Here is a 14,735-nt window from a genome sequence, read left to right on the forward strand (position 1 = left end):
AAAGAAAAAAAAAAAAAAAAACAAAAACAGGGGATGAAACCCTTCATACTAGCGACCACCGCCACACCACGCAGTCAACACAGAGGATTATATCCTTATCATCTAGCACTGGCTGGGAAGCAACGTGAAGGAGGCATAGCTGTTCAACAAGTTGTGTCAGGAGATGGTGTACGACATCAACGACAGTGATCTCTCAGGGTTGTAGGAGGAGGTGAACCAATACCACAACTACAGGTGGAACGCATGGAAGGCTAGCTTGAAGCATAACTATTTCAACAACCCCTGGGCTTCTCACTTCGGCACAAAACTTTTACAGCGTTTATGCATACTACATGCCAAACCCTTAAAATAAAAAAACTGCAAAAACCCTTTATTATAAGGTTTTAAAAATGGGAAGAAAAGATTAATCTCAATTCTTTGTTTATTACTGACCCCAATAGATCGATTGATTCCGGGAGAAATTATATAATAATTCTTAATCGGACACTATACAGTTGTGTTTTTAAACCTTGCTTTAACTAGTAACATTGTTTTATTTCTTTCAGTACCTTACAACAAGAAGAAGGAATTGGGGTTATTGGTGCAATTTCACATTTTTCAAATGGCAACCGACCTTCTCCCTCTCCGGTTCTGCAACTCTCTCCTCTTCCCCCTAACTCCTCTCACTTCAGTTGCCAAAGTGGGAGGAGGGACTCACACACATAAGGATAAGGGTATAAGAATCATTTCATGTTTAAAGGAGGGGAAAGAGACCTAGACACATGAGGGTATAAGAGCCATTTCATCTCTAAAGTATACTCCACATCATCACTTAATGTTGAGTTGTTAACAGACTTTTAAGATTTTTGAAACTTCGGTTGAATAGTACTTTAGGCAAAGGACAAGGGATGTATGCATAATTTTTCCTAAAAAAAATAAAAAGACGAGAACTACTACCTAGCTTAGTAGGTAGGTATGATTTGTTTAAACCCATCCTAGTACTCATCTTCCCTCCCTCCCTCCCTCACACATTGAATTGCAATAACAAGAACAAGAACAGGATCATCCAATTACACCACCCACAACAGTCTGTAGACTCTGTACCAGGGTTTGAGGAATCAGAATCTTCGGAATTCTGATTATAGCTGATTTGGATTGGGGTTTTTAGGGATTTTTGGTTAATTCCTGCAGATTTATAGCCGATTCTTACCAATTCAGATTGGGGGCGATTCCGATCTCTCAAAACCATGGTTTCTACACAACCATTTGAACAATAAAGTACTTCTATACATTGATGAGGAAAATAAGAAGCTCCCAAAATGAAAAATAAAGTATATCCATCCGTTGATACATAGAAAAATATGAATGTCTTGCCTCTTTGAAAGCTTCAAAGATATTTCTTTTATCCTAACCGACCAAATAATCTCTCAAACCATGCCAATTAATCCCGCTGTGCTTTCACACGCTACTCACAATCTTGGGCATTGACAAGCTCTGAATCACACAATTTACACAGACCTTCAAGCTTTAGGAGATTCAGTTCATCTACCCATGCCTTTCATTGACCTCTACACATCATACACCTTGCGGATGAAAATGAAGAAAGGACTAAGAACAACCAGAGGCAACCAATAAATATCCTCCTTTCAGAGGAAGGGGCCTGGCTATGACCTCCAGCCATGCAAAAGTAGGCTAGAATGAGAGATGATACTATAGTAGGAGCTCGGGGAAACTAGTCAACAGCATGAGTTGTTTAGAAATTAAACAGGTCGCCTTGTCTCTTCAGTGTTTGCTTCAGATTTCCAGACTATATCTTTTAATCCAGTCGAGAAGCTTTTGTAGAACTGCCATGTTATCAAAGAATTTGCGAAAAAGTCAGATAGCTACTAAAAGTGCACAAATCCTTTCCTGAAAATCCCACAGGAAAAGTTTGAGCTTCAACATACATTGTGAAACTCCAACGTGTCACCTCCAATCTTCCGGAGCTCTACCATATGCAGAGTAGGAGCAACTTCAAAAACCTAGAATGGAAATGTAATAAAGTTATGAAAATCCTTAAAAACAAACAAGATAAAGGGTTCTTTTGGAAAAACCATTCTATCAATACTAGACATGCTCAAACCAAATCTTGCTATGGCCAGGTATCCAAAATTCCAAATCAGGTATTGGCATGACCAAACAAAGTAATGGCACCATGCAACAGCCAAATCTGAGGGAGCAGGGACATCATTTTACAAGCAATCTAGAGAAAATAAAGCATAGAAGAGATATATCTGTCAATATGGAACTGGTATGCGAACACTTAAACGGTATTTTCCATATCTTGTCTTCTTTCAGAATTATGGGGACTTTTTTCCTAGTCTGTTTAAGAAGCCTGCCAAGTGGCAATATAGAGCTTTAAAAAATTCAGGTCTATGTGAGAATCAAGAGCGCATAATAGTTGTCAGAGTACCATGGGCATACACGGACATATATGGGAGGGTATTTAATTTAATTTGAGTAGGAAATTTTACACATGGCTAATCCGGACCATATGCTCTGCATTGGATGATCGGAATTGCCACATCAACTGTCCCCATGCCTCAAAAACAGTGGACCATTTAGGAAGATCTCCCCCATTATTATACTACAACCACAAAAAATATTGAAGTACAACTAACTGACATAGTGAAGAAACACAGAATTTTGAAAAAGGAGTTTCCATTCATGAGGGGAACTGAGTACCTCTGTCGCTACTGAAAGGTGGCCTTTCCTTCCAGTTTTGTCACCTCGCAACTTCATCTGGAAAGTGTGGAACATAGAAATTGTAGCTCAAGTTCAAATTCATTGGTGCAAACCTGTAACGTTGTTTAGGAATCTTTATAATATACACTCGAACACAAAGAGGCTTTACCTTGTAGTTTTGCTTGCACACATTGAAACCAAGAGGCTTTGCAGTTTCCTCAATCTTGGACATAATCTCATGTGCAGGGAACTGAGAGGTAAAGTGCGTCTCTTGCTTCACAAGACCCTAAAATTGGGAAGAGGCACACACAGAAAAATATATATATATATATTATTCTGACAAAAACACTACATTTTTCAATTTAGAAAGAAGAAAAAGTGCAGAGTTCTTTTGAAAGTCATCTTTGCCAAGTGTACATAGGGTAAGTAAATGAATGCACTCCTACACCATCTCTTGGGTTCTACAGTAACAAGGATCTAAACATATCTCAAGGCTCCATGGTACAACTTGTAAATAGCCACCGGAATGAATTTTAGAGTTTAAATGAGATTTAGTTTACAAAGAGCAATTAAGGACATTCAAAACAATAATGTCACGTTTGAAACATACCATCTGCTTCTCAAATAAATTCTCGAGATTGAAGCTTTGCGACCTAGAAATAAGCTCGAATGCATTCATTGATACAGGTCTCTCTTTCTTTTCAGTTACAAGGTGTTCCTGCAAAATAAGGAACTTCATAAGGCACTTGTTATCGTGCTTCAGTTTAGAACTGAATATACTGTTGTCAAACTATCATGAGCCAAGCTTTTACTAGATTTGAGTAATACTATCATGAGCCAACTACATAAGCAAAGCTTTAACTAGAACTGAAAATCTTAATGGCCCTCAGACCAGAGTACTTTCTAAAGCAGGTTTTGAACATTAGAAAAAAGAGAAGTGTTCCTAATTCAAGAAGTGGTACAGGGGTCCAGGTTGAAATATGATCACTACAGTTTCAAATATACTTGCTCACCTCCGAGTCATTAAAAACAGCATCAACATCATCAAGGCTGACATCGGCCCTTCGTTCAAAGTCTGGTGGCCTGTACCCTTTCTTAAACCATTCATTTTCCAAAATTTCTGGAATTGTTATCCGCTGAAACCACAATGAAGTCAACATGTCAGCATCTGATCCCAGAATGTAGAAACATACATGCTCAAATCTATTTAAACAGCTGCAATACTGCATATCTGTACTAAACTACTAATCAAGTTGTTTATGCACATAGTAAAGGTACATAGGAGGACGCAATATGTTGTGGAGTTTGAAAAACCAATAACTCTGCATATTCAGTTCACTTACTGTGAGAGGATTTGGGTCAAGAATACGCTTTATCAATTTTTTGGCACTGGATGAAAACCATGATGGACATGAGAAATCAGCCTTATATAACTGCAAGTTGAGTACACACACATAAGTTCTTTGCATGAGACTCGGAGGGAAACTAGAGAGTGGGAGTCATAACATTGAAATACTTACTTTTCTATATAAAGCCATGAGGTTTGGCTCATCAAAAGGCAAGAAACCAGCCATAAGAACAAAAAGAATGACCCCGCAAGACCATATATCAGCTGCTGTACCATTATAACCTTTATCTTTGAGCACCTGAAAGAAGTAACTAAGCACACACCATAAATAATAAATAAAATCAACAAATAGCAATGCCATTTCACAAAAAAAATAACAATAAAAGTGTCACCATTAAGTATAACAATCAGTTCATAAAAGGATAATGATGACAATACATACCTCAGGAGCAACATAGTTTGGCGTCCCACAGGCAGTATGTAATAGCCCATCATCCTAGAATAAATGGAAGGTTAATAAGAAGACATTTCATATTTGCATATAAGGCTTCAAGATAACTTCAGTACAGAGAACACAGGTTTCTTCATGGAAAGCTAGTCACCATTTAACATCATATAATGATGATTAAAAGTGAACAACTCCTACATTACTTAATCAAGATAATCTCTGTGAAGGCTAACTGTAACAGTTTACACTAATGGTACCTTGTACCATATTTTCCATTCTCAATGATGAACCGATTAGTCATGCATAGGTTTAGCGTAAAACACGTATCAGATCCAATCTCCAACTGTTAGTTCCTAAAATCACTTTCAGTTTTGGGGCCTTCAGGCAGAGCAGATATACTTCATAGACAGACTTGTTGTCATACAAATAAAAAATACTACACCTAAATACAAAGCTAACTAGATGAGAATTATTCTGCATCCTTCCTAATTTGCATCCCACAAACAAGCTGCTAGATATTATTTTACAGACATAATTTATGTGCAAGGAATCCGATGTTTTCTAAACCACATATGAGTCCTAAACAGAAACTTTTGTTTCATCCAAGAACTGCCAATGAATAGATGCATAAAAAACCATGACCGACGGTTACACAAATTAAGCCCCACATGTTCCTTTGGTTGTGAATACTTGAGATACTTCTAAGCTCTTTTATAGGTGTTGTTAGTGAGCTCAATGCATGGGAGCACCATCCTTTACGACCATGTTTTACAACCATTCACCTTTAGAGTCATAGGGAGTCTCAACTGGCCTCCATCAGTGTTGGCAAATTGAATATTAATAAATACGGCAATTTCTTGTTGACAACCAAAGTAGTACTTGTGTTCTAGAAGTGAGTTAGTAATCTTTAAGAATACAGCTAGATAATTCTCTATTAATACAGGATTTCGCAAAGACAGTGACAAATTGTCCATTAAAACTTGGCAGCTACCAAATTCAACATAATCTTCAACTCTAACACCATGAATGTCAGCAATATTGACAAGAACTTACCCGTATTTGCTGTGAAAATGCACTCAATCCAAAGTCCGAAATTTTTAGAACACCATAAGAATCGAGAAGCAAATTTTCAGGCTGCCAAATATGAAAATGTAAAACACTACTCATGTGCGCTGGGTGCTAAGAGTTACAGCTAAATAGCCAAACTTGCCAGATCACAACCCTCCCACCCCAGCCACAAACAAAAATGTTGGGGGGAGGGGGGGTTGAGGTAACACAATGTAAGACAGAATATTAGGAAATTAAGGTAAGATAATTCAGGGAAGCCTGCAAAACCTTCAAATCTCTGTGGTACACGCCTCTACTATGACAGTAATCCACAGCATTAATTAGCTGCTGGAAATATCTCCTAGCTTCATCTTCTTTAAGCCTCCCATGTTTGACCTACAGATCAAAAAACTCGTAAGGAAATGTTATAAACTCAAAGCCATAATCATGCATGAACACAAAGACCCAGTCAGAAATGCTGAAGTCATGAATAAACACACATGCCCTCAAACTCTGTAAACTGGATAGATTTTAAAGGGATCTAGGGGAACCAGGATTCAATCCAATTATGGTACTGAATCTCCATATTTATTTAAATATCTGAAGAAACTTATATTCCAGGATTCAGATCTCTGATTAAAAATATTCAGCAAGTTCTTTGAACATGTGTATGCATGAACACATGTAATCAGATTGGGATCCTAATTATATTGCATCAGAGTATAACAAAATCCTCTATAACTGGAATGACCGTTGACAGCAATATATTTTTTCATAAAAAAAATTCTTAACTTCATATGATTAAGAATACTATATTAACTTCATTGGGCCGTTGCAATGCAAATTTGTAAAACCCCTAATGAAAATGCATATTGATTTGTTAGCAAAGCTTAATTTAAACACCATTTCTCTTCAGAAAATGGAGGGAAAAACTAGTTTTAATGTTGAAACATTTAACATTTCCTTTAAAAAGGAAGATAAAAATAAAAAGGGTCCATTTTCATCACAACAACATTGAAAGGATTCAAGAAAAAAAATTTGTTGGTTCATACTGATTATCTATTAATTTGAATTAATTTGTAAGTCTAATAATTGTCAGAAACTCAAAATAAATGTTTGTTTCTGATTAAAAAACCAATCACATGTGTGTAAGATTTAAAAGCATTTATTTTGTCTTTGTAAACCATGGTTGTTATTTAAACAAGAGTAATTCATGGGAAATATTTTACAGAAATTGCTATAACACAGTTTATGTTATTTGTATTAACAGCTACTCTAGGAGGAATGTTTTTATGTGGTGATAACGATTTAATAACTATCTTTGTAGCTCCAGAATATTTTGGTATATGCTCCTACCTATTATCTGGATATAACAAGGGAGATATACGGTCTAATAAGGCTACTACGAAAAGAGTTTTGGTTTGCTAGTCCTTACTTTGACGATGCTTTATAAACAGAATATATTAAACTGGGATCTTTCTGTCATTCATGTTTTGCTAGCAATCGTGGTGAGCAAGTGTACATGATTATGTAGAGCATCCCAATAATCTAACATATCACTGGATACATAAGAGTAAATGAAAAAGAACCCAATAATAAATGCCATACTATTTTGTCAAAAAGCTCTCCTCCATCAACAAAATCAAGCACAATGTATATCTTTGTCTTGCTCCCCATCACCTGCATGATTACATAAGCACAGAAGAAATAAGGATTAGAGGGCAAAAGATGATTCCATTATAGAAACTCATACTTCACATTATGCAGCATCAAGGGCATGGCCAGCAGTGCAGACCACCCAAATGTTTAGCCGCGAGTTGCATTGACCACAGACGAAACTACATGTTCTCTAAAGATAAAAAAGGAAAATTACCTCGTGGATCTGGATGACGTTTGGGTGCTTGATAAGCTTCATGGTTGAAATTTCTCTTTTTATCTGGTAAAAGCAAAGTATAACAAGATCAATGGTCCATAACAGAATGCCAATTACATTTCTACGACAAGAAAATGTACCCCTCTGCATTTTTTTAAAAAAATTTCCAGGTACAATATATTCAGAAACGGGAGAGGGAGAAAATTAAACCAGTAATCTAATATTTTTTTTTATTGATAAGTCCGACTCCGACCAATAATTATAAATTTAATCTGAAGGAAGAAGCCAGCAAACATTTCCACATTTTGAAAAAATGAATCTTGTTCAGTTATTTCAAATGAAAAAGCGTTGAATAAAGAAAGAGCAATCCAATTCCAGTAATCAGAACAAACAAACAGAGAGAGAGAGAGAGAGAGAGAGAGAGAGAGAGACCTGTTCCACCATCTTGTGACGAAGGACATGATCCTTGTCGAGGATTTTGACGGCTACGCTGTCGCCGGTCTCAATGTTTTTGGCATACTTCACCTTGGCGAAGCTGCCTTCCCCAAGAATTTTACCGATCTCGTATTTCCCCACCCGCATGCGGGTCGCAGGAACCTTCGTGCTCATCTCTCTCTCTATCTGCGCAGCAGCAGCAGCAGCGGCGTTTACGCTATCTACAGTTGTACTAATCAATGAATGAATCGAATATAATCTAAAGGGGAGAGATTCAGGATTCACAACCACCTCGACCGCTCCAGTTGCTTCTTCTTCTTCCTCTGTTAAATACCAGTAACATTCTTGTTTCCCAAACTGCCCCCTTTTTCGTCGTACAGTCGTAAATCGTAATACTTCACGTCTTTATCTATTCGATAGGATCAAATTACCCCCCTCCTTCATCCATGATTGATTTGATAGATATTATAATAACAACCATAGCCTTATCCCACCTAAATAGCAAAAATAAATAACAAAAAATCATCTTACAGATAAGGAAATAGCTCAAGAAAGCATAAAAAGACCAAGGTCATCAAATGTTTTCCTCCTTCCTTCCTCTTTCCTTTCCCATTCCCCCACCCCCAACACAAATCGGATTACGCGCATTGCACACGCTCACAAAATTTAAAATTTTGTCTTTTTCATCATAAATAAAATTTAGGGACAAGGTCCTCCAGCAGCCGGGCCAGAGGTAAGATGGTAACTTTTACCAAAGACAAAAATAAAAAATAAATTTAAAAAAAAAAAAAATGGTATCACTGTGGCCTTTTCTGTTTTTCACACGTACGAAATGACATTATTGTCCTCTTGTGTATGATTATTGATGACATTTTATAACATGAAGAAAGTTTTCCTAATTTTTAACTTTTAGGTTCTCTTTGTTTCCATGAAAAATTTTCACTTCAAAAAAAAATTTTAGATGTTACAGAAGTATTCCAATGTTTATTTATTGATGGAAACAAACAATAGAAAAATTTCCAACATCTAAAATTTTACATTACCGAAGTAAAATTTTTACACCGAAACAAATGGAACCATTATTATCTTATTGTGGGAGAATTTTCATGCACTGTATGAGAGAAAGAGAGAGGATGCATTAAATTGGTTGCTAGGGCATTTGGTAATTTCAACCCCTATTATGAGAGAAGGCATGGCTCATTGGATGAAAATGAAAATTCATAGAAGAGTGAATCCTAAGGTTATATGTCTATTCACCACTCTAAGTTTAAATTTAAACATAATTTGTTAAGTGGCAAAACAAAACATTGAAGTAAAATTCAGTCCCCGTACAACAGATTTACTTTGGGATCCATGGATGATATGATCTGTCTAATTGCATCATGTGGAAGGATGATTTATAATTTCAACCATTTGATATCTAACGAATATTTTAAATATCAAATTTTATGTCAAAACTATGTAATGTGCTTTACTTACATTTCAAGTTTTAATCAAAATAGAATTTGCCAAGAGGCAAATAAAGCTTTGAGATGCGAACTGCTTAGACCATTTTGTGGAATCTACACAATATATTAGGGAAAAAATTCCCCATAATGCCGGTGTAAATTCCAACTTACATAAATTAGTTTAGGAGAAAAGAATATTGCTTGGTCATGCGTAAGCCTACCCCCATGTTGGATGCCTAGCACGCATTCCCAATGACCCCATGTTGGCATAGGAATCACACGAACAAGCAATAGTCTCTCTTTTATTATTTTATTATTTTTTCTTTTACGATGAATATATACAAAGTAAGAGAACGCCACCCAATTGCATAGCGCATGAGGCCCTTATGCTCTGACATAGGGGTATACAAAACGACCACCGCATCCCTTGGAACCTCAGAAATGACCATGGGTGCATCGATCATTTTATGCACTCCTGTGCCAGGTTAGGTTACGATGTATTTGACGTGACTAGGTGATGTTCTTTCTCCTATATTTTTCATGTGGATAGTATCTTTTTAAAGACACCTATCCATACGGTGCACAAATTCTTTTCCACGCAGTTTGGGAAACCCTCTCCCATGTTCCACGGTGGAAAAAGAGCGTCTTCACTCTTATACTCTCGTCGTCATGTATCTGACGGTTCTCTTCTCACCCAGTGAGCTGCTCGGTAGGTTCCTTATTGTCGGAGTTTGACGACACTGCCCTTTCCTTTATTAATACCTTATCCATTCAACAAGGGTGACGTGGAATCGATGAAGCTTCGTCACAAGAGGACGTTCAAAATGGGCCCCACGATTTGGGAAGATTCACCACTCGTTGACCCGTTTTATGTCTTTCATAGTGATTGTGAGGACGCCAATCGTCATAGTCCATATAATACAGTGATGTGCTGGGCTATGGTTATGCATGCAAAGTTTCCATGCATGTTTAATTTTTTATTTGACATTGATGTTTGGGATTTTTTTATTAGCAATTTAGCAAAGATTTTTGTTAAATTTTTTTTTCTCGATTAAATTTAGATGTAATTATAACTGATTACAAAGAGTTGTCACTATTTATATGATAAAGAAAGAACAAAATAATTTTATAAACAAGATAATACATCATTATAACATCATTATGAAGTTGATGGAAGTCTAACATCTCGATATTTACCCAAAAAAACATTATAATATCCAAATTACTTAAAATACCAATTACCATAAAAAATATATATATTCCACGGCTTATTGTATGGAGGTTGAACCAAAGGTTTTATCCAAAATTTGGCTCCATTTGTTTCGTTTGAAAATTTTCACTTCAAAAACTTTTAGATGTAAAATTTTAAATGTTGAAATGAAACAAACATTGAAAAACTTTTCAACATGTAAAATTTTACATTTATGAAGTAAAATTTATCGCATAAACGCCGAAACAAACGGAAAAAAGGGAAAATTTTCATGGTAATTTGCCAATAACAGCCATGGTTCAAAGTATCAATATTTGTTCTATACATAATTACATATAGGTATTGTTATTACCCTATCGATATTGTTGAATAAGTGGCCTTTTAAAAAAAAAATGCTAGCAAAATCATCCGATGTAGGTCGTATCAGAAGATCCATATTGGTATTGATAATCATAGGTACTGGTCAAGTATCAAATGAAGCTTTCAAAATCTATTGGAAAATGGAGCTTATAATATGTGATTGAATTTGAGTAGGGGTCGTGAGCTGTGTTGGGTTCAGTCCGAAACTGCTCGGAACAAATGCAATTTTGCTCTGATAAACCAAGACTGAACTGAACTTGGGCTTGAGAGATTTCTGTCCTTAAATGGGGCCCAATATTGATGAATATGTGCTCCATGGACTTTCACCTGAGCCCATTAGGAAAGCTCAACTCAACATGGAACTCATATTCCATTTGTATTAGTTATGTCTTCACTAGATCTTATGTAACTTGATATCTAAATAATAGCCATGTGGCCGCTTAGATGTCATTGACGTTTTTTTTTTTATCATGTAACTTTATCTAAATAGTACACATGTATAAACATACATGGACGTATGCCAATAGGCGAGAGCCCAATACAGAGGATATTAGATTGAATTAGACTCTGAAATTTGATATATGAATGATTTAGACCATATGCACTGTATCCAACGGTGAGAATGAAAACATTATGTGTCCACGTGGCAGAATACATTCCTTGTGACATTTGAAAAATAACAGACACTTGCGACAATAATAATTCTTCTATTTTTTTTTATCTAACATGGAACCTATGAACTGTTGGTAGTTGCTGGTTGCATCCTAGCACCCAAAAGATTGCAAACTAAAGACCCTAAAAGATGGAGGCCCAAGCTCCCTTCATCTTTAAATATATTTTTTATTATTATTATTTATTTGGGAATGAATGAAAACTGAAAAGCATTGTAAATATATATGAGAAGGGGACTGGGAAGAAGACTGCTGCCAGGCTGCATGGTCCCTGTACTGGATGAGAGTATACGCGAAGACGTCCAATAGGAATAGGATTTTCCATTTCATAGGGGTGCAATGATCATTTTCCCCTTCTAGTGTTTGGATTCAAGCGTCACCTAGCCTGGCATCCTTAATTTTCCCCTAAATTTACATGCTCACCCTTGAGTCCTTGACCCCTCCCCAACCAAGCCAAGGCCCTTACGGAGTGCTGGTAGCCTGCAGGCACCTTCAAGCTCCCTTCATCATAAACTCAAAGTTCCATACAAAGGTTTCGATAATAGCCTAAAGTTTCATACGAACCCAATTAGAGTACTGGATTTCTAAGGCTAAGACATATTTTGGCTGGTGACCTAACCAATCCATACCCAATTCCGTTCCTCTAAACCTTGAATCCATATCTAACCTATCTACAACCATATAGAATAGAAGAATTTGTTTGGTTTGCATTCTTGGAGTACATTCTGGCTCAATACTACAATTCAAGATATCATATCAATAGCCCTAGTCTTTCTGCACCCATGATCTTAAACATCTGAACCCACTATTTATTTTACATACATTTGCCATTTCATTTTCTCTATCTCAAGATTTGGTGGGCATACCCCTATTGTATCGGCTCCCTACCCTCAACAAGTTGTAGGGCACGCCATCGGACTTACAGACATCGATGACCGCCGTCTTATACTGACGCATATTCGTGCAGATGTTTCAAAAGGAGATCTCAACTCTAAATGGTGGTTAAAGTGAATGAACTATTTGACCCGAAAAAAAAAGTGAATGAACTATTTCATTGAGTGGGACTAGTTGAAATTGAGGTATACCAAACACGGTATGCAAGTATGGAATAGTAAAAACACGTCTTCCCTAACTCATACTTTCTTTCAAATCAAATTTATTGAAACCGGTATTACGTGTAGATATAAAATCATATTAAAGAAACCGTAAGAACCAACCTTGGATACTTGCGTGATCAGCCAAAAAAAATTAAACAAATTAATATCCTTTTGATCTGAAGTTCCCTCACCAGTCACACCTGGCAGAGTGACACCTCCCCCCCTTCCCTTTCCCTCTTGTTTCTTCTTCTGGTTTAGGCTTACCTGCATCTTTTGTATAAAGAACTATATGCAATTATGGAATTGCAGTAGTTCTAATCTTCTACTAAATCCTCCATCCATCCAGAGAGAGAGAGAGAGAGAGAGAGGACAACTCATAATTTAATCATCTAATTATGATATGATATTATACGGGAAATTATGATCAAGATCGTCTAATAATGTTAAAATAAAGGAACACCAAACATGTATGATTATCTCTCTGGATCGCGGACTGAGTCGTGGGGGGCGGCGAGTTGACTCGGATGTGGATCATCACTATGGAGACAAGAATGGTGGGTGCCAGATGCAAAGACAGAGAACCAGACAACTGCCGGCGTTGCGAAGAGAACAAGGCTGAAAGGAACCATCCATAGTTGGCTATTGGATTGCCTGTACCGAATCATCCACCATGCCAAGAGTATGGCTCCAACTATGCCACTCAAGCAGGAGCACCACCCACATATTGAGGTTATCGATATAGATATCCGCACCAGCTGTACTGCCTTCTTTGGTTCCACGCCTACCAAGCTACTCTCTTCCTCGATCGATCTCATCAAGATTTAACCAACCCAACAAATTACACAATACGTACGTGAGAATTTCTTTTCTTTTCTGAACTGGCGTAGCCTGGGCAGGAATATATACCTAAACACACACAGGAGAAGAGAGGTCAAACATAAATTTAAGCTGAACTGAAAACAGAAAACTAATAGTGAGTGAAGATGATCGACTCAGTCAGAGACTAGGATGCGATATAGGACACCTGCAGCCTGCACCGGAAGCAAGAGCCAAAGATGAAGCCCCTAAATCAAATTCCACTTTGAGCTACTAGGGAAGCCCAAGTCCCATCAAGTGCAATGGTAGTGTGAGCAGAGCAGGGAGAGCAAGAGAAAAGGAAGAGCCAGAGCCAAAATAGTAAGACCCATTGAGCACATTACCAATAATAATAACTAATAAGAGCCTTCCGCAGTTACGGCTTAAGGAAACCTTGCACTGGGGGAGGTGAGGTTTGGATGATTCCAATGCTCCAACCTCCTCTCCTCTACCCAGTTCTTAGTTCTTACTTGTGATGGGATGGGAGAGGAAATGAATCCACCGTTTAGATGGAATTGTAAGAGGTAGGCGGTAGGCCCAACAAATCTTTTCCATCACCTCGCTTTCTGCAGTCGACACCACCATCACCGTTGGATCGATTGAGTAGCATTCTCTCTTAAAAACGTCAGGCTTGGGCAACTTTGTTTTCATTGTAGATTCTAGATCTCCATGATCCAAATTGGCCACCCAATTTTTTATTTTAAAATAGAACTTGGAAAATGTTCGCCTTCTACTTGAAGATTCCATATCGCACCCTCTCATTGGTGGAGTTTCCCACTCTTGCATAGAAACCTTTCCCCATAAAAGTTCATCTAATCAATATGACTTAGACTTGAGAGTATCTTTATATTAACACCATGATTTTACACGTTGAAGGGTGATAGATTTTTCAAAAACTTTACTTTGTCAATTGATCAATTCTGTTTTGACTGAAACTTGATATGGGAGTACATCTGTCCATAAAATCCCAACTCTATCCAATTTGCCACTTAACAAATATTTGTTCTTACCAATTTTTTTAACAAATATGTGTCCATCTAGAAATTCAGTGGACTAGAAAATTTATTGGAAGAAGTGATGAAGAGGGGACAGAGTCCCAAAACAAGAGAGGCTTAGCTTATAAAATATATACCCATGACTTCAACAAATTTACAACAGCAGCAATCTCAGACCAGAGCAGAAGACAGTTTCAATGGAAACAACACAAAACACCTTCAAGCTCAGGTTTTCGTTGCACCCA

The 14,735-nt window shown here is 37.1% G+C and overlaps 1 protein-coding gene across 1 annotated transcript; it reads right to left on the bottom strand.

Moving 5' to 3' along the window:
- Positions 1-1,659: 1,659 nt before the first annotated feature.
- On the bottom strand, positions 1,660-8,082 carry LOC122672607 (CBL-interacting serine/threonine-protein kinase 9-like). The gene is made up of 14 exons (XM_043870072.1): positions 7,852-8,082; positions 7,420-7,482; positions 7,155-7,226; positions 5,835-5,942; positions 5,553-5,633; positions 4,494-4,547; positions 4,224-4,349; positions 4,047-4,136; positions 3,717-3,839; positions 3,314-3,421; positions 2,873-2,989; positions 2,704-2,760; positions 1,926-2,000; positions 1,660-1,823 (listed from the first exon to the last, which is right to left on the bottom strand). The coding sequence occupies exons 1-14, from the start codon at positions 8,026-8,028 to the stop codon at positions 1,740-1,742; spliced, it is 1,335 nt and encodes a 444-aa protein (XP_043726007.1). The 5' UTR covers positions 8,029-8,082; the 3' UTR covers positions 1,660-1,739.
- Between the last annotated feature and the right edge of the window lie 6,653 nt (positions 8,083-14,735).

Source organism: Telopea speciosissima, chromosome 1, assembly GCF_018873765.1.
Source record: "Telopea speciosissima isolate NSW1024214 ecotype Mountain lineage chromosome 1, Tspe_v1, whole genome shotgun sequence".
Lineage (NCBI taxonomy): Eukaryota > Viridiplantae > Streptophyta > Magnoliopsida > Proteales > Proteaceae > Telopea > Telopea speciosissima.

Excerpts from the sequence above, each read along its gene's own strand:
- LOC122672607 (XM_043870072.1), bottom strand. The coding sequence starts at position 8,028 with ATGAGCACGAAGGTTCCTGCGACCCGCATGCGGGTGGGGAAATACGAG. Across the intron at positions 5,943-7,154 it reads GAGAGCTTTTTGACAAAATA|GTCAAACATGGGAGGCTTAA; the intron begins GTATGGCATTTA and ends TTTGATCTGTAG. Across the intron at positions 2,761-2,872 it reads TGTGCAAGCAAAACTACAAG|ATGAAGTTGCGAGGTGACAA; the intron begins GTAAAGCCTCTT and ends CACACTTTCCAG.